This window comes from Actinia tenebrosa, unplaced genomic scaffold (assembly GCF_029948245.1).
Source record: "Actinia tenebrosa isolate PJP-AT-01 unplaced genomic scaffold, QUT_ActTen_1.0 PGA_scaffold10__47_contigs__length_13832649, whole genome shotgun sequence".
Lineage (NCBI taxonomy): Eukaryota > Metazoa > Cnidaria > Anthozoa > Actiniaria > Actiniidae > Actinia > Actinia tenebrosa.
Window position 1 is genome coordinate 10,586,957 of NW_028292570.1, and position 21,854 is coordinate 10,608,810.

Sequence of the window (21,854 nt, forward strand, 5' to 3'; positions counted from 1 at the left end):
CGTTGTGCATGGAGTCAATTGCATCTGACGAAGATAGCTTGGTGATTTGTTGAAGGTAATTAGGAAACAAAGCTGAGAAACGGCTTCCACTTATCACAACAAAAACGTAATTCATCTCCAAACTTTTCAATTTTGTAAATAGACTTGATATATATATGAAAATAGTCGAGTGAAGGTTGAGTTTTATTACTCTTACAAAGCCAAATATAATAACTCGCTACGAGGAAAAGGAAATTTAATGCCATGTTTTGAACAGTCGGGTCTCAAGCCACGTACAGTTTCAATTTTAAGATTTTCGTTTCTCAAAGTTACGTCCATTCCGTTTAGCTCACGTTTTAGATTGGCCAAGAAAGAAGACGTTATTTTGCATGACCAGAAAAGATGAAGGATACTTTCAGATGCTCTTTCACAAAAGCTACATCTGTCGTTATCAGCTATTTTTATGAAAAAACTCTTAGTTGCAATTCTTCTATGTAGGAATTTAAACTGAAAATTAATGATTTTTAAGCTTGTGCGGCACTGGAATGGGAGTAGGTATGCCTTTTCCCAATTATAGACATCAAGATAGGGGCAATCCCTGCTCCATTTATTTTGACTTTTATGTGGTATTGATATCTTTTGTTTACCAGGTGTTTTTGACTTCAGAAATTGTTCCTTGAAACTATCACAAGCTTTTGAGAGAGTAATCGTTGAATCTGAGTTTTTTTAAGAATAGAATAAACACCGAAGAAAAGAAAGGAAAGATTCGCTTTCTGGAAGTTGGAATTTCTGGGAGAATTTCAAGAAAGGCAGAACAGAACCATTTTCGTCTAGCAAGTCTTTAACGTTGACAAAATGTATACTTTTATGGCAAAATGTTGGAAAGTTCGTGACCATTTTGAGAAATTAAAGCGCGCATAGAGTCAGTGGGGGAGCAAATTTAAAGAAAGCGAGAGTGGCGTTTCCGTCAGAATTATTCAATTGGTAGTTTTTAATAGATATTAATGAATAATTAAAACTGCCTTTACTTTCATTTTCACTTGTCTCTTATTAATCAAAAAAATCGAGAGTGGGGCTGGTGCACTGTCTTGAGAAGCAATGTATGTCGACTTAACAAGACACCCTATAGGCGTTCACTGGGTCGCCTGTATACGTAAGGGTCATTTGCAGGTTAGAAAATATCTGTAATAAATTGACTTATTTCAAACCTGAATAAATGCGTTATTCCAATAGACTGAAGTAATAATGGCGGGTTCAACCTTAGTCAATTCTGCCCACGATAGGAAGCTGTTGAGTATAAAAAGTGGGTGTGGTTTTGGGACTACATTGAGGATTTAAATTAGTGGAAATATGCTCAAAACCTCCTCATGATTTTATGAACACTGATGGTATTAAAGTAGAGAAATTATTTTTATTAGAAGAGCTTTTTAGATTTACCACTCTTTTTATATTTGTACCCCGACCTACTGGGGGAAGAATTGTTGCGTTGCCATCGTTAATGATGCAACTATGGTTGTAATGTAGATTTTTAATAGACCCTTTTCGAGTTCCAAATTACCGCTGTGTTTCTTGATTACACACTCATTTACTCAGGCTTAGCCTCGATCTTGTGAAGAATATTCACGTGTTCCAGTCAAGGTCCTTTAAGTTTCAAAGTGTTCGTATTGATGAAGTTGTGCATTCTTTACTTTACCGTTGGTATTTATGAATATTTAGACACTGATTCGAGGATAAGCATGAGTAAATGAGTCTGTAATTAAGAAACACAGCGGTAACTTGGAACTCGAAAAGGGTCTATTAAAATATAAATTTGAAAAAGAACGATAATGAAGTGTCGGGAGGCTCTATTGCATTCGGTTTATCCAAGTTTACAAAAATCACTTGAAAACTCGGGGTTATCAAATATTTGAAAATGTAATATTAAATAGAGGCACAAAGAAACGGAAGAAACTATTTATTGTAGTTGTTTTGACGTCAATACGAAGAACAACTTGTCTTGCTACAATTATAGTGCAAGAGTGCTACAATGAGTGTAATGAGAAAAATCATTCAAGGTAGAGTGACCTTGCTACGCGCGCTTTTGTTGGTCGAAAACTGTGCCATATTAGCAGTTATTGTATAGTCATGATAGTACGTGCGCGTCGAATGGTCGAAAACTGTGCTTTAATTATAATAGTGAACGGATTACAGTGCTGGCGACATCCGCGCGCTCAAAGTGCTGCTAGATCCTGCGACCTTCTTTCTTTTTGCGTAAATAGTACCGAAATAATGCAGTTATAAAGCACCTAGGAAGCGCCGTAACCACGCAAAAAGTGTGAGAAGCGATCGCCTACGGCTACAGATACTATATGGTTAGTGCTTAATTCACTTCCTGCGTGCTTTATTACTGAACAGAGCACGGAAAAAGCTGTTTTATTTGTTAAAGGGAGCAAGATGTTTACGTTTACACATGGAGCCTGCTTTGGAAATATCGACACAGTAAATCGGATAGGGCGGTTTAAGCCCCAAAAATGGGGCCAAAATTTTGACCCTATAGTGGCCTCCTTAAAGTAGAGCTATTTTTAGGCCTAGTTGAGGGGGCCAAAACAGTACTGATAGACCCATACCAAAATGGTTTCTGTGGGGCCAAAATGGCATTTTGTTCTAGTTTGGTACTAGCCTGGGCTAAAATAGTACTACTTGAAAAAGCCAAAATGGCTCTCTGGGGCCAAATTGGTCCTCTCAAATTTACTGTACAGTGCTTAATAGAAACTGAACCCCGTTTGTCGCCTAATGCTCGTGCTTCTCTTTACAACACACTCAAAAAGTGTGTCACCTAATGCCTCTGCTTCTCTTTATACCTCTTATGTGCACTCGCCACTGCTGTATTACTGAAAGGATCACGCGATTATATTTCTAAAGTAAACAAAAGGCTGCATAAAATATCTTAAAAGGAAGCTATTAAAGCTCATCAGCAGCATTATAAGTCGTGATTAATGATTAATACGCCGTTTATTGTGCATTGCCACATTACCACTGGGCACAATTTACTGTGAGGTTGTGATAAGAAAGCTTCTAAAAGAAAAGTAGCACTGCTAATTAACATCATTTTTCTATTAATCATGGAGACCAACTTGTCGATTCTTAACCTGGAAAATAAGAATTTAATAAGAATAAATATGATGTACATTTTTGATATTACAAATTCCAAAATCGATGTTTAACGTTTTAAATTTAACACTCTACATTTCTTACAACAACAACAGCAACAACAAAAAAGGATATCGAAGGATATGTTCAAGACTTAGTGGTGGTACTCAAGTCAGCTAATTACAGCCTGCGATCAAATAATTCTTTGATGCTAAAGGTTCCTGCAATCAAATCTAAAGTTACGCTGGGTGATCGTTCATTTGCTGTGGCAGCTCCCAAACTTTGGAGCACTCTTCAAAGAGATCGGCGACGTTAACAGTCTGTTAAGACATTTAAGTGTAAACTAGAGACTTATCTATTTAAATTAGCATATGGAAAATAGTTTTCGTTATTTTAATATTTCAAGCTTTGAACACCCTTCTGAGAGACCTTGAGTCATTTACAATCTAAAGGCTCATCTATTTATATTATCATACGAAAAATAGTTTTTATTATTTTAATATATAGCACTCTTTCTTTTATTCTTTTTTTTTTTTTTTTTCTTTTCTTTTCTTTTCTTTTCTTTTCTTTTCTTTTCTTTTCTTTTCTTTTCTTTTCTTTCCTTTTCTTTGCGAATTCTTTTCTTTTCTTTTCTATTCTGATATGCTGTCATATGCTGTTAAAACTTGTATTTACCCCATCTCTCACTCCTGCTAATCTTACTAAATCTTTACTGCTATCTTTTGTTATTCTATTTCCCTAACTGTTTATTTGTTTATTTAAGCATAATTTGATTATCTTCTTATTACAATATAATTCAATATAGTTTATTGCTCAGTATTACATTTGGGACACGACATTTTCTAAAAACAATTTTGTTTACAATTTTGATTCAAAAATTACAATTGGAAAAAAAAAGACGAGCCTGGGGGCTAAAATAACTGTTAAGTTTTCTAGTTAGCCCCCAGTTTTTTTAGTTACCATAGCATTTCAAGTTTAAAAAGAGAAAAATAAACGTAAATAGAATATGATAAATTATAGGTATATGCAATAAATTTAGATGATTGGATAGTTATTTAAGTAAAAAAGAATTTTAGAAGAGAATAATATCACTAGAACATAATATATTTAGTCAATCAATAGACATCTAGACTTTACATTCAATAATTTGTTGTTCGAGTATCATGAGAAAGAGAAAGAGTATCATGGTTTTTTTGCAAGATTTAAGTTGAAGTGGAATACTATTCCAGATATCGATAGCCGTGAACGAAATCGATTGTTTGCCAATATTTGTCCTAACTTCGATTTATGCAAGTTACGGTCTCTTGCATATCTTGTATTGTAATTGTGCACATCTCCAGCATATTTAAACATAGAGTTAAAACGTTTTTTACTGTAAGGACATCCATCAAGTTCATCAAAGGCTTAGCGCTTGCTGTGTCTTTACCGTAAAGTGTAGCAAAAAATATTAAACGTATGATGTGATTTTGCTTTGCTTGGATTTTCATGAGATGTGTTGTGTTGATGCTTCCCCAGGACATGATGGCGTAACATATGTAGGGATAAATAAGATTGTAATATATCTGCTTAAGTTGCTTGACTGACAGGTAGTGTCTTAATTTTGCAATGATACCAGTATTTCGAGATATGCGCCAGCATATGTACGAAATATGCTGTTTCCAACTCATTGAATCGTCTATCATAACACCTAAGTGCTTTATACAACTTTTCCTTTCGATGGGCTCCCAATCCATTGTTTGTTGGGATTTTTATATCGATTTGATGATCTTTTTTCCTTGCAGATTTAACCATCATAAAATTTGTTTTTGCTGTGTTTATCGATAATTTGTTTGCATCGCACCATTCCTTAACGTTGCCAAGCTCCTGGTTCATAATATTTGCTATAAATGAGTTAAGGTCTCTTGCAGAAGCAAACAGATTTGTATCATCAGCAAAGATTTTGAACTGGAGTTCATCTGTACTTTGTGGAAGGTCGTTTACATAGATTAAAAACAAAAGCGGGCCTAGCTATTATGATACATTCTTATTAGATTCTTGTTCTTTCATACTTTTATATCTTAAAAAATACATTGAAACCATCCTAGTCATTCGTTATTCCCATTTACAATTCATATTTATTTCCTTGTCTTTATAGCTAAGAATAAGGCAGTTCAAATGTCATAAGCCCTGTGGTTTATTAGTTTATTTTAACTGTCTTTCCTATTGAACAACGCCGGCTTCTTGTAAAAAAAAATTAAAACTTATCTGATTTTTGATTTCTCGTAAATTATGTCTTATAATGTGTATACAGTATCTCATTGCTTGTTATTCTATAATTTCTTTGTAAATAGTTTTTAATAACACCTATAGTAATACCAGTTTATACGTTTGTAAAAATTCTATATAATAGGTTCTGTATATATTGTCGTTCAATATGGGTTTATTAAACAATAACAATAACAATAAATACAAATACAATTATTTATTTTTCACTAGGTCAGGGAGTATCTTTTAAACAGCCGTTAGCTTTTTTTTAATTTTAGAAAATGGCTTTTGGTCAAATATTTTGTCCTTATGCTATTATACTTTTTAAAAAGGCCTTATAGCGCAGGGTCACGAAGCCACCGCTCTAAACCATAATCTTCCATAGAAAATATACTACATTCCATACTCTGCTTTGCGCATTCCACATTCCATATTGCATATTCTAAATTCCATAATATCATAAATACGGTACTTACATTTCTTCGCAGCAAGTTTTTCCTTAGCGTCTTTCCCATACTTCTCCCAGCTTTTTGCTACTTGTAGAACATTTTCGGTCCAGAACTGTGTCAACGCTTGCTTTAGTTTACCCATATAACCATCACAGAGACTAGATGCCTTTTCCATGACTTCCCAACTTCTTTTTCTCCTGCGTCTCTTTTGTACGGTACAAACATTATCTTTCATCATCTGGCTACACTCGATGGTACACTTGCCTCCTGTACATTTTCTGGTTGCCAGAAAACCATTGCGAGTTGCTGAATCAGGTCCTCCACCTGCCCTTCCCTTTACTCCAAAATACATGTTTTCTTCGTATTGTCGGATGTAGATCCATTCAAAGGCCCATTTGACGTAGCGAACGTAATAGTCTGACTTTTGAGCAATCAGGGTTAAGGTATGCTTGTAGATTTCACAAGATTCACCTCCAACTTTATCTTTGTAACTGTTGGCAAGCACCTCTAAGGCTACAAGATGCAGAGTAGCATAGTCACGGAATGGGATGAGTCCAATTTCAAGCTTCTTCACCTCTTCGTAAGTGGGAGCCCAGAAATAACCTTTACCCTCGTACTTTTTCATCCACTGCCAGGTAGCAACATATCTGTAATAAAAATGTGGGTCGTACGTTTGCTTTCCATTTGATTGTTTCTCTTCGAAGGGTTCTTGTAAAGGCTGGAAATGGAAACGAGCACTTGCAATGTCTTCCTCTGCATCTACTTGACATTGATTTGGGTCTCGTCCTGGTCGATGTTTCGCGCATTTAGACCATTTATCAAACAGCTCTTTGTAATTTCTGGTCATAATCAGTCTCTCAAGTTGCAAATCTTTTACATCGGCATAGTCTTGCAACTGACTCATTCTTTCATTAACCTCTTCAGCCAGAAGTTCTACTGATTTAAAAGCCTTGTCCAGGATGTCATTAGGGCTAGGACTACTGGAAGCATATCCTAAACCAACAGCAATGATCCCCAGAGCTGCAGAAACCTGGGGTGATCCCTTTAGTGATACACCTACAGCATCGATGACGCCCAATGTAGCAGCCGTAACACCTCCACCTTGGTTGAAATAGTCAAGCGTAGTGTCCAGGACACTCGTTTCAAATTTGGCAGGTGGTACTGCGGATATCTTCTTTATTCCAGGAAGAATCCCACCGGGCTTGTAACCACGGAATTCACATTGCTCGCTATGCCTAATGGCCTCAGCATTTGGATGTAGAAGGGCTAGAAAAAACATTGTTGTTCCAAGGAAAAGAACGCTCATTCCATAGGTGGGCGCCATTTCTTTTTTCTTTTAGCAAAAAAATAATCTGAAAATTAAAAAATAAACATGAGTTTTACGACTCGTCATCACATTGTCAAAGTAGTATGCGGATCCACACTACTTTGACAATGTGATGTCGCAATTTATCGTCAATTTATCAATTTATATAAGAGTACAGACAAATAAAAAACTGATGTCAATTTGTTAAATTGATATTAATACACAACCTTTCATCCATTTAGAAGACAAAATTAATATATAGGCAATATAATTACTATCTAAAGAAAAATAAGATCGTATATATTCTCATATAATGAATGTGCTGATCACTATTTTCGTGGATTTTCGCCTCGACTGTGATAGCTCAACGACTACTAAGCTAGCGTGCCGTCATGCAGCAGCCTATAAGTTACTGACCTCGGCTCCTACTTTTTTTATATTTTCTAAATCCCATTGCATTGAAGACATACCCCCTTTCTAGTACTTACTCAGTTGTTTTGTATAGGACAGTCGCACGAATCTCGAGTACAATTCGGAAGGTTATAAGTACGAGTGATGTTTCGGAAGGTTAGAAAACATTGGAGGCGCCTTTTGGCGATGTGAGAACTCTCACAAATAGCACGAGTAACTATAAATTCAGAATTGTACGAAAAGATTGGGAATTTTTTTTAATTTTAAAAGTTTTTTATATTTTTTATTAATAATTACTTAATTTCTTATTTATTTATTTACTTATTTTATTTATTATTTATTTCTTTATTTATTTAAGTATTTATTTATTTCTTTAGTTATTTATTTATTTATTTATGTATTTATTATTTATTTTATTTATTTATTTATTTATTTATTTATTATTTATATTTCTTTATTCTTTAATTTTATTTATTTATTATTATTTCTTTATCTTATTTCTTTTTAGTTATTTATATTTATTTATTTATTTATTTCTTTATTTATTTTTCTCTTATTTATTTCTTTCTTTCTTTCTTTTTCTTTATTTCTTTCATTCTTCTTCGTTCTTGCTTTCTTCTTATTCTTCTTTCTTATTCTTTCGTTCTTCTTTCTTTCTTTCTTTCTTCTTCTTTCTTTCTTTCTTTCTTTATTCTTCCTTCTTTATTCTTTCTTTCTGTCTTTCTTTCATTTCTTTCTTTCTTTCTTTACTTTCTTTCTTTCTTTACTTCTTCTTTCTTTCTTCTTTCTTTCTTTCTTTCTTTCTTGCTTTCTTTCTTTCTTTCTTTCTCTTTCTTCTTTCTTTCTGTCTTTGCTGCTCCCACTCAACCATATTGAGCAACTTAATTTGGACTCTACAGAGTACAATTTGGGATTTAATTGTACTCCTCTTGTCCCATCAGAATCGAGTAATTTTGTTGAGGGTATTATAAGTTCTGAAATAATTTCCCTCAGTCAAATTGGCTGCAAAACAAACCCGACCAGACTCTTGAATAGGAAATGATTTGCTCAGTAGGACGCCTCTTCTAATTGGCTAATTTTTTTTTGAAATAAATAACGAGCGACGACGATCAAAATGGACCAAGTAATGTGATAAGTCGATGTGTGAGTGTTGTCTAAAATAGGAAAATAAGCAAAAACACCAACTTATGGAATCAGACTACATTCTAGAATATTTTTTAGACGTTCACTTAAGGTGGCTACTTTTTTAAAAACTTTTTTTCATGCGATTCAGCTTTATTGAAATGTCCTTAATTGTATTCTAATTTTTGGGAACATTCCGTTTATTCTATTTAATAGTTGTCTTTCTTCATTTAAATTTGAGTAGTTTTCGCGTTTATGTGGTGTTTTGATGGGAAATAATAAATAAAAATTCCCTGATTTTTCATGCGATTCCACGTGGAATACACGCTTGTATACGTCATATCTAGTAGATTAATCAGCGCGCGCATTGACCGGATGACCTATTTGATTCTACAGGGAATTACATGGTATAGTAGGGCATGCACAAACAGAATAGAGCCAAGATATATTTGCACGGGTGCATCCATGTAGGGCTAGCCCGGAGTATATACCATCTAACTCGACTCGGCTAAAAAACCGCTGCGCCTGCGCCAAAATTCCCGCCTGTTCCAGAAAACAAGATGGCGAACGCGCGAGTGTTCCCGTGCTTCAGAATGCTCATATTTCCAATGACCCCCAGCTTTTCAGTTTGACTTTGATTGGAGATCGAGAGCAAGCAGACAAATCTAAAACCCTATTGAATATATTATACTATATTAGATATATATATTATGATATAATATAATATATTATATATATAGAGGATATTACATAGGCGCGCGGAGATACGAAATTTATCTTCGAGTGTTGAAAAGATCTCTCACAAGTGAGCGCAGCGAACGAGTGAGAGATTTTCAACACGAGAAGATAAATTTCGTATCTCCAAGCGCCCATGTAATATTCTGTTTATTATATAATTATCAATAGAGTATGTTTTGGCTTTTTCAGGCAATTATTTCCGTGTATTTTTGAATAGTCATCGCAATGGTGTTATCTTCACACGTGAAAAATAACATGTTATTTTCACGTGTGAAGATATCAATTTTTCGAAATAGAGAAAAATAGATATTTCATTGGTAATTATATAATAAATATATATATTACATTAACAAAGTATGTAATGTGGTCTATACTGTTGAAACAGTGCTCGATGCGTAGGGATGCAGAGCAATAGATATATAGTAAAGATTGGATTAAAGACGAGACATGTTCACTGTAACTCCGAGTTTCGTGCTTATGCACTCATCAGACAGACTTTAATGAAACATATTCCTATTACTGTGATATTTATATACAAGAGGTGTAATGATTATTTACAAAAGAAGTATTGTTCGGAAAGGAGTTAATTAGCTAGGCCTGGATTTCTATTGTTCATCAGATAGAACTTGTTTTCATGTCGGCATTTGGAGATCAATTCGGATCGCTTGTTTAAAAGAGAGTCGTGTTTGTTTTGATGATAAGTAGCTTTTCTGTTAAGCACAGGTCACACCTCTTAGAAATGTTGCTGTATGGTCTGGCTGAAGTGATGATTGTCCATTCTATGTTGTAGTCTTTGTTGTTATCTTTAAGGTCCCAGATGTGTTTAACAAGTTCGGTGCTGTTAGCGTATTTTCTATTTCGCAGAGATAGTTTGTGCTGAGTGTATCGTTGTTTGAATGTTCCTTCTGTCAGGCCAATGTAGTTTTTCCCAGTAGTGTCCTCGTTTGTTGTGACATGAGCGTTGTAGATGATGCTGGAGGAGAGGCAGTTGTTGTTTAGAGGGCATTGATCTTTTTTACGGCAGTTGCATGTTTTCTCAGAGGTGGTGGCGGGATCGGTATCGGTGTTGAAGATTTTCTTGTTGTGTTTGGTAATGGTGGTTTTCATGTTTTCCATGCAGCTGTAGCTCACTTTGATATTATTCTTATTGAAGATCCGGTGAAATCTGTTTTGCTTGGGAAAGTGTTTGTGTATGAGCTTCAGGAAGATGCTTCCGACGTTGGTTTGTACATTCTTGCTGTATGGAGGGTTGTACCAGATGATGTTCCGTTGTCTGTTTCTTTTTGAATGTGTAGATGGTTTATGGTTGTTGTAGGTCAGGGTTTTGGTATATCCGCTGGATTTCAGGGCGTGTTTATAGATGGGTTTGGCTTTGTCGAATTCGGTCTTGTTGCAGGATATGTTGGATATTCTACGGTTGATGGCGTCTGGTAGTTGTTTGATTATGTTAGGCGGATGATTCGACTTTGTGTTGATGTATAATGGCTGGTCGTTAGGCTTTCTGTAGGGGCAGTACGTTTCGTTTGCCAGGTCAAAGGTTACGTCAAGGAAGTTAACTATTTTCAGGTTCGTCTGTATGGTGATGTTAAGGCCGTGGTGCTTGAATAGTTTCGTTATGTCCTTTCTGATTCTGTCTGCTTGTGGTCCTGATGTATTCTTGAAAACAGCAAGTCCATCGTCTCTGTATAGTCCTATATAGTCCTTCCCGTATTTAGCGCATAGTTTGTTGAGGATGAATAGACCGACTAGCTCACAGATTTCCGCGCCATCGTAGCTCCCCATGGTAACATCGAACATATTGCCTTTCTTCTTGATCCAGGGAGTGCCGTTGTTGAATAGTAGTGATTTGCGGGCGTGCATAATAATGTCAATGTCTCTGGCCGTGATTGTGCAGTATTTCTTGGCGAAGGACAATGCGTCTGTTAGAAGTTTCTCTGTGATGGAAGGGTAGAAGTTTTCAATGTCGAAGATAGCGAATGTATGTTGGTGCTTGTTGGGTATGTTGGAGAACCAGTTGATTACGGACGAAGAGTTTTTCCATTGGTTTAGCGTAGTTTTATTTCTTATAGTTGTGTTAATGTTGTCGAGGATCTGTTTGCTTATACGGCCAATTTCACTTTTTGCTGGGTTGATAAGTCTGCGGGTGGGATTGTTCTGGAAGTTGTCTTTGTGGTCTTTTAAGGTTATGAATGCCTGTCGTTCTGCCATGCTTTCTGTTCTGTCTTGAATGTTGAGTTCGGTTGCAATATTCTGCCATGCTTTATGTTTCATTAAAGTCTGTCTGATGAGTGCGTAAGCACGAAACTCGGAGTTACAGTGAACATGTCTCGTCTTTAATCCAATCTTTACTATATATATATTACATTATATATTGTAATGCCATCTTATATGGGATGCCTGATTCGACACTAGAGCATCTTACCAGAGTACAAAGAACGTCAACCCGGTTTGTTTCTCAACGGGCCAAATATGAACACATAACACCAGTCATGAAACAGCCTCACTGGTTACCTATACGACATCTCAAAATCTGCTATTAACCTACAAGTCAATAAATGGTCTTGCACCATCGTACCTAGAGGAGATGACGAATAAAAGACCCATGAAAGGAAAGAGAGCTGATGGAAATAACGATCTTATAGTACCCAAAATCAAACACAAGACATTTGGTGGAAGATCTTTTGCATTTGCAGGAGCCAGTCTATGAAACACTTTACCAAGAGAAATTAAAACATGTACTAATTTTGATCACTTTCAAAAATTCTTAAAATCATTTCTGTTCCGCGACGCTTACAAGTTGTAATATTTCAGCTATTTTAAATTTTTAGTGATTGTTGCATATGTCATATTAAGTTTTACAAATGGACTGAACATTTTTTATATAATATGCTATTAATATAGTTTGTAATCAGTTTCACCTTCTTAGTTTTTTATACTGAAATTTTATTTGTTTATATATATATATATATTTTTTTCCCTAGTTGTTAAGCGCTATAGAGTTAATGTATATAGCGCTATAGAAATTTATTAAATTCATCAATTAATCAACATGTCCATTGTATATCGACTCATTGATTATCATTGTAAACGATGTTGTTTTGGGACAACAATATTGATAGTCGTGGCAAAAATCACCTTTGCATTTTGAGACGGCTTAAGGTCAGGACAACAGATTTAAGCTCCAGACCAAGGGCGGATCCAGGGCTTTTTTTAAAGGGGGGGTCTCAGGGGTAAATTTTGTGGGCAAAGGAATCCCAGTCGCATTTTTACCACAGGATGCCCATTTGACCTCAGGAATGACAGGGGGGTCGCGACCCCCCCCCCCCCCCGACCCTCCCCCTGGATCCGCCCTTGCAGACTGTAATATTTTGTTCATTATTTGTCATTCTACGACATTTCTACAATTTGCAATTTTTCCTTTCTTGTACACGAAGCCTTCAACAAGAAACCTTGTTGTATTCGAGGGAAAATTCTTCGTACGATCAATAGTTCATCATTGCCATTCAATTCTTTCAAATGTGACGACATTCGCTAAAATTTAGATCAGATTGATGATACAAATGGAATTATTTCAATAAAGATGTTTTCAATCGTAATAATTTGTAATCTAAATGCTAGATTTCACTTGTCAGAAGGTACACTGCGAGCAGGTCACAGGAGATTTAAAAAAATGTCTGGTGCTTCCAAAACGACCTATACAATAAATATATTTTTTCGAGTTTACCTATTTTCATAACATGTATTCAAATAAAATAAGTCGATCATTAACTTAGTTTTTTTTAATTGCCTTAAATATTGATCATGCCACGAAAGTGGTTACTGGATATTTCTACTATAGCATTAATCTATTCTGCATTATTTTTAAGACAGAAGATGATGCTATGAAATCAGAACAAGCATAAATTAAAGTTTATCAATAATTTATACACATACAATGGGATAAACCTCTAAATTCCTTTTTGAATTTTAAGAAATGTTTCAAATACGAGTTGCTGAATTCTCGGCTACACCTCGGCATTTAAAATTCCACCCGGATTTTGAAACCCCAATAGAATTCAGCAACTTTTATTTGACGAGACATCTTATACTCTTTTTGTTATGTTTTTTTTTTAAAAATTCAAAGCTCTAGTACTTTGAAATATTTCAAAGTCCGAGTAGTAGGACTTTGAAATGGGTGCGCTCGTATTTGATGGAGTTTCAAACTACTGCACGTGGTACAAATAAGAAACCCTGGTTGGTCGATGAGCTCATGAATTATTAATGAGTATAAGATATATAATTCAAAAATATTTCAGTTACAACAGAGGACTCATGCTCACACCCTTATTACTCATTAGAAGCATTTCAGATTTAGGCCTAGGACTAGTTAAAGCTTTGTTTTATTTTATTTATTTATTTTTGTTTTGTTTTGTTTTGAAAGTAAATCTTTTTAAGAAAAAAAGTCTCCTTTTTTAACCTCTTGCAAACTGTAATACTTTATACAATCAAAACTGATCAAAATGATGTCAAAGGTGACTGTAACTCTTTTTTCTATTTATTCCAAATGATATCATTATTCTGAGAAATCTAATAAATGAAAAACAATTATATCTCACTTCTGTAGTTAACCGATTATCTATCTAAAAGAGCTAATGTATAGTCAATATATGAGCTGTTTCAAGAAATAAAACCTGGAATTGAAAAGAAATAACATTGACGTAGAGTCGCACACAAAATATATACTTCCATTTTAAAGTGTGACTAGGATATAACCACACTCCTAACAACCATCTCCTCTACCGATCTTGTGTATCATAACAGCGAAATTATAAAGCATTGTAAAGAACTAGCTATTGCATATTGCATGTAAAGGGCTGCGAGTAGGCATGGAGGTTATTTATGGTTGCTGTATATTTTTTATCTATTGCCTGCCTCTATATTTGATTTATTTGTTATAGTGTATGTAGCTGAGTACAATAATACTGAAAACAAGTATAGCTGTCTCTGGCAAGTACATATATAAGAAGAACAAATAAAAAGTCGCTATGTATTTTTTATAAATATATAAATTTACAAATGGATGACTTAGCAATAGCGGGAAGGTAAACAGCTATATGTAGGTCATACTGGTCAGAAGTAGGCTGGTATTTATATAATACTAACTTTATTCCGGAAAAACATCTTTTTGTTGTAGAGATGATTTAAAAGCATCCAAATAAAATCAATTTTATTCGATAAGGATACAATTTATCATAATCCCTGCCAAAAAAGCATCGATAAGGTTTATAACATAGCTTTGCTTTCCCCTTAAAGACCCATTGCCACTTACCGTGATGCATCACAATTTGTTTACATTTTGAATCGTGTCACCACTGAAAAAACAATTCTAACCTTCTGAATAAACTCTTAAAAGAATGTAAAAGAATCATTATTGTGCCTTAGTGCTATGTCGGAAAAGGATTTAATATGAAGTTATTATTCAATATATGAATCTTTGAATTTCATGGACCACGAAATTCATCTGTGACCGCGGTGCATCACGATAAGTGGAAATCGTTTGTAGCCACCATACACGTCACGTGCATGAACCTTTATACCCGATAAAGTCCTCTTCATTAGTATTCAACTGATTTTATATAAAGACACATGTGTCTTTATATAAAGACACATTTGATCTTTATATAAAGACCACTCGAATACTATGAGGATGAAGCGTGCATCCAAGTTTAGATGAAGACTTAGAGCCTCATCAAGGCCATAGCCAACCCTTACGACCTTTGACTAACGTGCCTCTCTTTGCCTTGGCACGCAATATCCAACGTGTGGGAGCTTCTATTGAATCTGGTTGCGCATGCCCATGACGCCAAATCTCTATCGAAGTATAAAAATCCATGTTCGTGACGTGTATGGTGGTTCCAGTTGAACCAAAATCTTATAAATTGTTCATGAGTGTTTTAAGCAGTTTACGCCTCGTGCTTTTATCCCTGATAAAACACTCCTACTCGTTTTTTAAACATTACATATACATTTGTATGACTGATAGATGGAAAATCTATCTTCTTTGATTATTTAATTTTGTAAAATAAACACTGAGGCAATGCACATAAGACCCTTGAACCCCAAGGGAAATACGGGTTAATTAATAATCCATTTTACAATTCCGTTCAGTGACCACGAATATAATACACCTTTTGCTGTTCATTAACCGCCAAGGAGTATTCATTAAAGTGCACTTTAAAGCGAAGAAGCATTGTCATTAGAGCGAACAGGCATACAATAAGGCGAACGGAGTCTCAATAGTGCGATGGAACGTTGATTAATAAATTTAGCATTGAATTTGACAATCATGAATATGTTTGCGTGAGTTCATTAACGTTTTCAAACTTTCATTAGCGTTTTGGTGCAGACAATAAACCACAACACACATTCAATACAGTGTTTTGGACATTTATTTACGCATAAGGTGTAGTAGAGGGTTTTCCCTCAGCTAGTTATTTTCTTGACACGTTAATAAAGTATCTATCTATCTATCTATGTAAGCCGAGGTTGGAGTTGCCGCACATGATAAAAAGCTGCTGCACTAGGGAAACGTCAATTAATGAACCGATATTCTGATGACCAATAATCAGCTCAATGAACATTAATACTCTATAAACACATTGAGCAAACGCGATTGAAAAATCTTATTTGATCTATAACCTTTTTTGGAAAAAATAGTTTTATTTTATCAGAAAAATAAAATAAATGATGGGATATTATCTTTGAAAATTACATTGAAAAGAGCTTTTCCGTTGCGAATACTAGTTGTTTATGAAATGCTTTTTGTTCATTCAAAATCTGATTCCCTCAAGGACAAGCTCTTATTGTAAAATGCAAATTTTCGTTAAGCTTATAAATAGTCAAGATTAAGTTCCATTAAACACACTCGATAATGAGGTCAGCATGACCTCGAAACGTCGTGAATTACTGTCTGTATCGTTTCTTGTATTATTAATACTAGTTTTCAAAACAAAATCAATACCGATCTGAGGGCAAAAAGTTTAATTTTTTTTTTTTTTTTTTTTTATTTTTGCATGTAATGAAATCTCGTATATGTTTTGGCTATGCACACAGCTATCAAAAAAAATTGCTTACCTTTGAGTTCTTGCTCTTTCCTCTTCTCGAAGCCAACTGAAGTTCAACCCCACTTTCCCCTGCTAAATATCAAATCCCTCCCCTTAATATACAGTATGTAAAATAAAGCATCACGAATAACAATGCAAACCGTGTCAACTATTAAATAACTCAGTTATGACAAAAGGGTAAATTTTACACCGTGAAAAGAAATAACTCATGCAATGGAACTTAGCAGAGCGATAAAGCTACATGTACCGCAAACAGCATTCGACAATTCGAATCAGTGGCGGTTCCAGGGGGTTCGAAGGGTTCCAAGGAACCCCCCTTGAAGGTTTTGATCTTTTACGTAATAGAAATATGTCTTATATAAATTTTGCTTAAAAGTATCCACGAGGATAATGTTGAACACGAAATGATAAATATTTGCTGTTATAATGTTTATAATTTACCTTTAAGTTCCGTTACTAGATAGTAAATTAGGTGATTAGAGCCATTTTTTTTTGTCAGACATCGACTAAACAAAAGAGAATTATACACAGTTTAAGAAACGGAACCCCCCTTTGAAAAATCCTGGATCCGCCACTGCGAATTGTAGTGATATGAAAATATGGAAATACTCAAGATTGTCTATTGTTTTGCAGGATATTGAGGGCGGTTATTTGCTAGTTCAGTTGCTAAAGGGTCAACCATGAAACAACTCATGCAATTAAACTTAGCAGAGCGATAAATCCACATGTACATTCTGAAGGAATTTGTACCTTAACACTTTAATCAACTGATTATTATATTTATGTAGACGACCTCATTGCCTCACACAATAACATTCTTTATAACAGCGACTGTGGAAGTTAATATCCCATCTGTACTTGCCTTTGATTTCGAAAAAAAAAACGAATTTGTTGTGAATTGAACTGATATTGAACTACCCAGCTCCAGTGCTTTCCGGTCATATTCTTCAGTAATATTATTTCAACTTTCCTTTTGCGGCTAAAAATATTGTTTAACTGACTTACAAACAGCATTCATCAATTCGAATTGTAGTGATATGTATGTGGAAATACGCTAGATTGTCTATTGTTTTGCAGGATATCATGGCGTTTCGAGTATTCGGATTGGAGTCATATGAATATGAAAATACGCAATATTGACTATCGTTTTGCAGGATATCGATAATGTTTGTTTGCTATTTTCCAAAGGGTCTTTCATTTATGTTTTTTTTTTTTTTTTTTTTTTTTACTTGTCAGCTATATTGCTTGAGTATTAATTCAATATTAGTCTAAATCTAAATAGAGTGGGAATAAATGGCAAAGCATGAAGGAATGTTTACATTGTAAGACATCACACCCTAAGCTCTCTAATCATGATGTGTAAGAGGAATTCTTTCACCATTTCAAGCCAACCGATACATGTTTGCACGACATGCTGATATAATGACCTTGGGAATAGAAAATGCTCTATTCAAAAGCCCTATGGCGCTGTAGATTCTGTTCCACCAGAATAGATTTCAATAAAAGAAGCGGAGATCTATCAATATATCACATTTCTAGACGACTCACTGCTATCAACTTCGTGAATTCTTGATAAATCAAAATCAAAAAAAAAACCAAAACAGCTGAAAGGTCTTCATTAAAAGATCCCTTCTTGAACACAATGCACTTTTCTGAGCTATTAAAGCAAACCAGAGATTAAATTCAAAGAAGTAAATTTTACGATATGAACGGCCGGGTTTATTGCCATATAAAATGCCTTGTTAACCAAATTTTATCTTAAATTACGCTGCTTTTGAAATTCATTCTCCAGACTCAGTATGTTCATTAGAAATTAATATTACAAATTCATTTATATACAGTAGGTAGCCAGAGTACAAGTATTTACTATGTGAACATATTTTTGTTTTACTTGATGGGTATCATTGCGTGAGTAGATAGATAGGTATCTCATGCAACGCTCACTCCCCTAAGGGAAGGTTCATTTAATATGGCGAGGGGGGAGGGCATGAAGATTTCAGGGGGAGCCTTTAATTTCAGAAAGATGTTAAGGGGGGCTTTTAATTTTTGAGATGGTCAAACAGGGGGAGCCTATTAAATTTCTTATTTCAATACTTGTATCTGCATAAAAATTAATAAAAAGAATCCATAGGAACATGTCGTCAATTTTAATTGTGGAAAACCTAACAATATTAGTCACCTAGTAGAATAGTTATCATCTTTAAAAACATCTGCAATTTCTTTTCCATGTGTCTTTAGGACCAATTTGTAAGTTTGCTTTTTCCCTCTCTGTCTTTGCCTTTTGACCTTCTTGTGTCTCTGCTCCTTCTTTCTTTTCATTTTTCTAGACCTCTCTTCTACAGCCACACTGCTTTGACTAAAACGACTGCTTAGTAATTTAAACATAAATCACTGAACAATATAAATAACAGAGCTGTTTAATGAATCAATTTCTTCTGTGCATCATTTGTTGATGGCTCAACTTTACAACGGGAGAAATATAGGAAATTTGATGGTTTGAATGATGTTGAAATCAGCGAGCTTACTTCATCAGATTATGAAGAAAATGAAGGGAAGAGGATGGAGAAGAACGCATGGTATTGTCTGAAGAAATTCGCAAGAGGATTGATGGTGCTCCCGTATTCAATGATATTATCCATTATTATTCAGTTTAATTCAGCAAATAGCGTTCAACAGAAACAATCTGTCCCGGGGTATCATTATATCATGAAAATTATGACATTTTATGAAAATCACTATCACACGGGAGAGTTGTACTTTGAATACATTAAAGAGGGTTGCCTGGAGAGAGAACAAGTGCCCTGTGACGAATGTGTGAATGCGGAGTGGATTGGACCCAAATGTTCTAGAATTCCTGCTCCTCAGCCAGATACAAACAATAAAGGACATTACCTTCCACTTTCTGAGACCCAAACAACAGTCAATGGAAAGATGAGGGAAATCGATGACTTTGCTCCAAGAGCCAATTTCAGAAAGCAGTTCAAATCCGGTTTGATTTCCTTAAGTATTAAAATTTTATGATTTAGATTTTTAAATCTTCATGCCCCCCCCCCCCCCCCCCCCCCCCCCCCCTCCTTGCGATATTAAAAGAACCTTCCCTAAGTAGCTACTTATCACATATTCACGAAGTTGATAGCAGTGAATCGTCTAGAAATGTGATATGTTGAACTTTGAACTTTTTGAACTTTTTATTTATTAACACACATTAATAGAAATAAAAGAATTATTACAAGGATATAATTATGGAAATTATAAGAGCCAATGATTTACAATTGAAATATAGAAAAAAGAATAAGAGAAAGTGTGTGTGGTTGTCGAAGGAGTAAAATACTTTCTAGTCGACAGCCACTTACTGTGATTGATTGTTATAACATATTTTGACCAAGAGCCGATTCAGAAATATACATAAATATTTACACTTAAATATTTCAATAAATAAAGAATAACTATTTACAATAGTACTTTCAATGAATTAAGAATAATAAATAATTATTGTTGTTTATAGCATACATATGTATACATATGTTCTATACATATATATACTACTATTTTTGCTTATGAAGAAGATGTATTTTTAAATTTTTCTTAAAAAGAGATAGAGAATTGAGCTTTTTTATCGTAATGGGAATTGTTTCCCAAATTTTTGTTATTAAAAATTGGAATGTAAACTTTCCATAATTTGTTCTAACTAAGGGACAAAGGAGATTGTCTTTTGAAGCATAACGGCCATTGGGAGATCATAAGAACAATATTCTGAGCCTGGGAAAAAAACTAACAAGTCCATATAGTAAAAAAAGAATCTCCCTTAAAGCTGTTTTATCTTTTCTTGAAAGCATCAAGTTCCCATGATGGTTTTATGATAGTTAGCTATTCAACTGTACCATTGATAACACCTCATTAACTAGGTTAACAAGGTTTATTATATAATTAGTATAGGAAATCGCACGATCTCGAGTACAATTTGGAAATTAATAGACCCGAGTAATGTTTTGAAAGTTGTTGTAATTGAACGAGCCTTTAGGTGAGTGCAATTAAAGAACTTCCAAAACTTTACGAGTGTCTATTAATTCCAAATTGTATGAGAAGATCGTGCGATTTTTTGTTTATAGTTCACTCAACAAAATTTCAGTAAAAAATGCGAAGCGACGCCGTTCATCTTTGTTTATTTGGCGGCCGACTTCAGTCCATTGCGCAACTAAAATGCATAAAAAAGATTAGTTCTTACGGCTTTAAAATTTTATTTATATGTTTTTTAAGTACAAAATGATAGAAAATAATTGCTTTGACATTGTTTTGGCCGTATTGCCATAGCGACTTACGGAGTACAATTAACGCTATAATTGTACTCCTCTCGACCAATCAGAGTCGAGTTATTTTGTTGAGTGTACTATAATCCACAAAATAATTATATTTCTCCATTTCAAAAAACCGATATTTTCACATGTGAAAATATCATCACCTTACGCCTTAAGTTTTTTTAAAAAAGCTTATGAAGTTGATTTTATGGATAATTATATAATAAACAGAATATTACAAGGGCGCTTGGAGATACAAAATTTATCTTCTCAAGTTGAAAATCTCTCACTTGTTTGCTGCGCTCACTCATGAGAGGTCTTTTCAACTCTCGAAGATAAATCTCATATCTCCGCGCGCCCATGTAATATTATCAATATTATCAATGGTTGAAAGAGTTTCTAATCTTCCTAAATTAAATGTGAACATCCTAAATTAAATGTCAGTTATCCTGAATCCACCAAATACTCTTTCTGTAGTTGTTAATCCTATAATAGACCTGAAATATTTGTCATCTTCGCCATTTGTTAGTGTCCAAATGCCATTTCGTCTGGTTTCCCTGTACCATTGTACTCTGGCTTTCCTTTCTGTGACATAGACATGGTTTACTTTTCCATACCATTCTTGGTTTCCTGTTCCTTTAACTCTAACTGTCTCACCAACATCAGGATAAATGGGAACTTTGATGGTCTTGACTAGTTCTGCATTTTTATAGTCTATGCAAAGGAAGTAATTTGGGTTTCCTGCATTTCCTGGTACTGGGTACATCATTACTTTTCTACAAAATGAAGCAAGTGGTTGCACACTGTTTCTCTGGTATGTTCGGGTAATGAACTTAGGAGTGCTTGTCCACATGTGATAATCAACTTCACCATTTCGGAATACTGGTACTAGGTAGGTGCCATTAATATAGGTATAGAACAAGCGCTCAACTGGACCAACCTGCATAATTTCTTCAACCTTCATTATCCACTCCTCTGCTGTATTTGTACTTTTTATCTTGATGGTATCCAGTTGAGAGACTTTGGTGACTTCTTTATATTGATCAAACAGTGCAACATTTTTAGATGTTTGCAGAAT

At 34.7% G+C, this 21,854-nt stretch overlaps 1 protein-coding gene across 1 annotated transcript; it reads right to left on the reverse strand.

The window, feature by feature from the left end:
• Positions 1 to 1,918: 1,918 nt before the first annotated feature.
• On the reverse strand, positions 1,919 to 16,524 carry LOC116287441 (uncharacterized). The gene is made up of 3 exons (XM_089026902.1): positions 16,492 to 16,524; positions 5,829 to 7,153; positions 1,919 to 3,107 (listed from the first exon to the last, which is right to left on the reverse strand). The coding sequence occupies exons 2-3, from the start codon at positions 7,123 to 7,125 to the stop codon at positions 3,103 to 3,105; spliced, it is 1,302 nt and encodes a 433-aa protein (XP_088883028.1). The 5' UTR covers positions 7,126 to 7,153; positions 16,492 to 16,524; the 3' UTR covers positions 1,919 to 3,102.
• Positions 16,525 to 21,854: the final 5,330 nt, after the last annotated feature.

Coding starts and splice junctions, on each gene's coding strand:
- LOC116287441 (XM_089026902.1), bottom strand. CDS start 7,125: ATGGCGCCCACCTATGGAATGAGCGTTCTTTTCCTTGGAACAACAATG.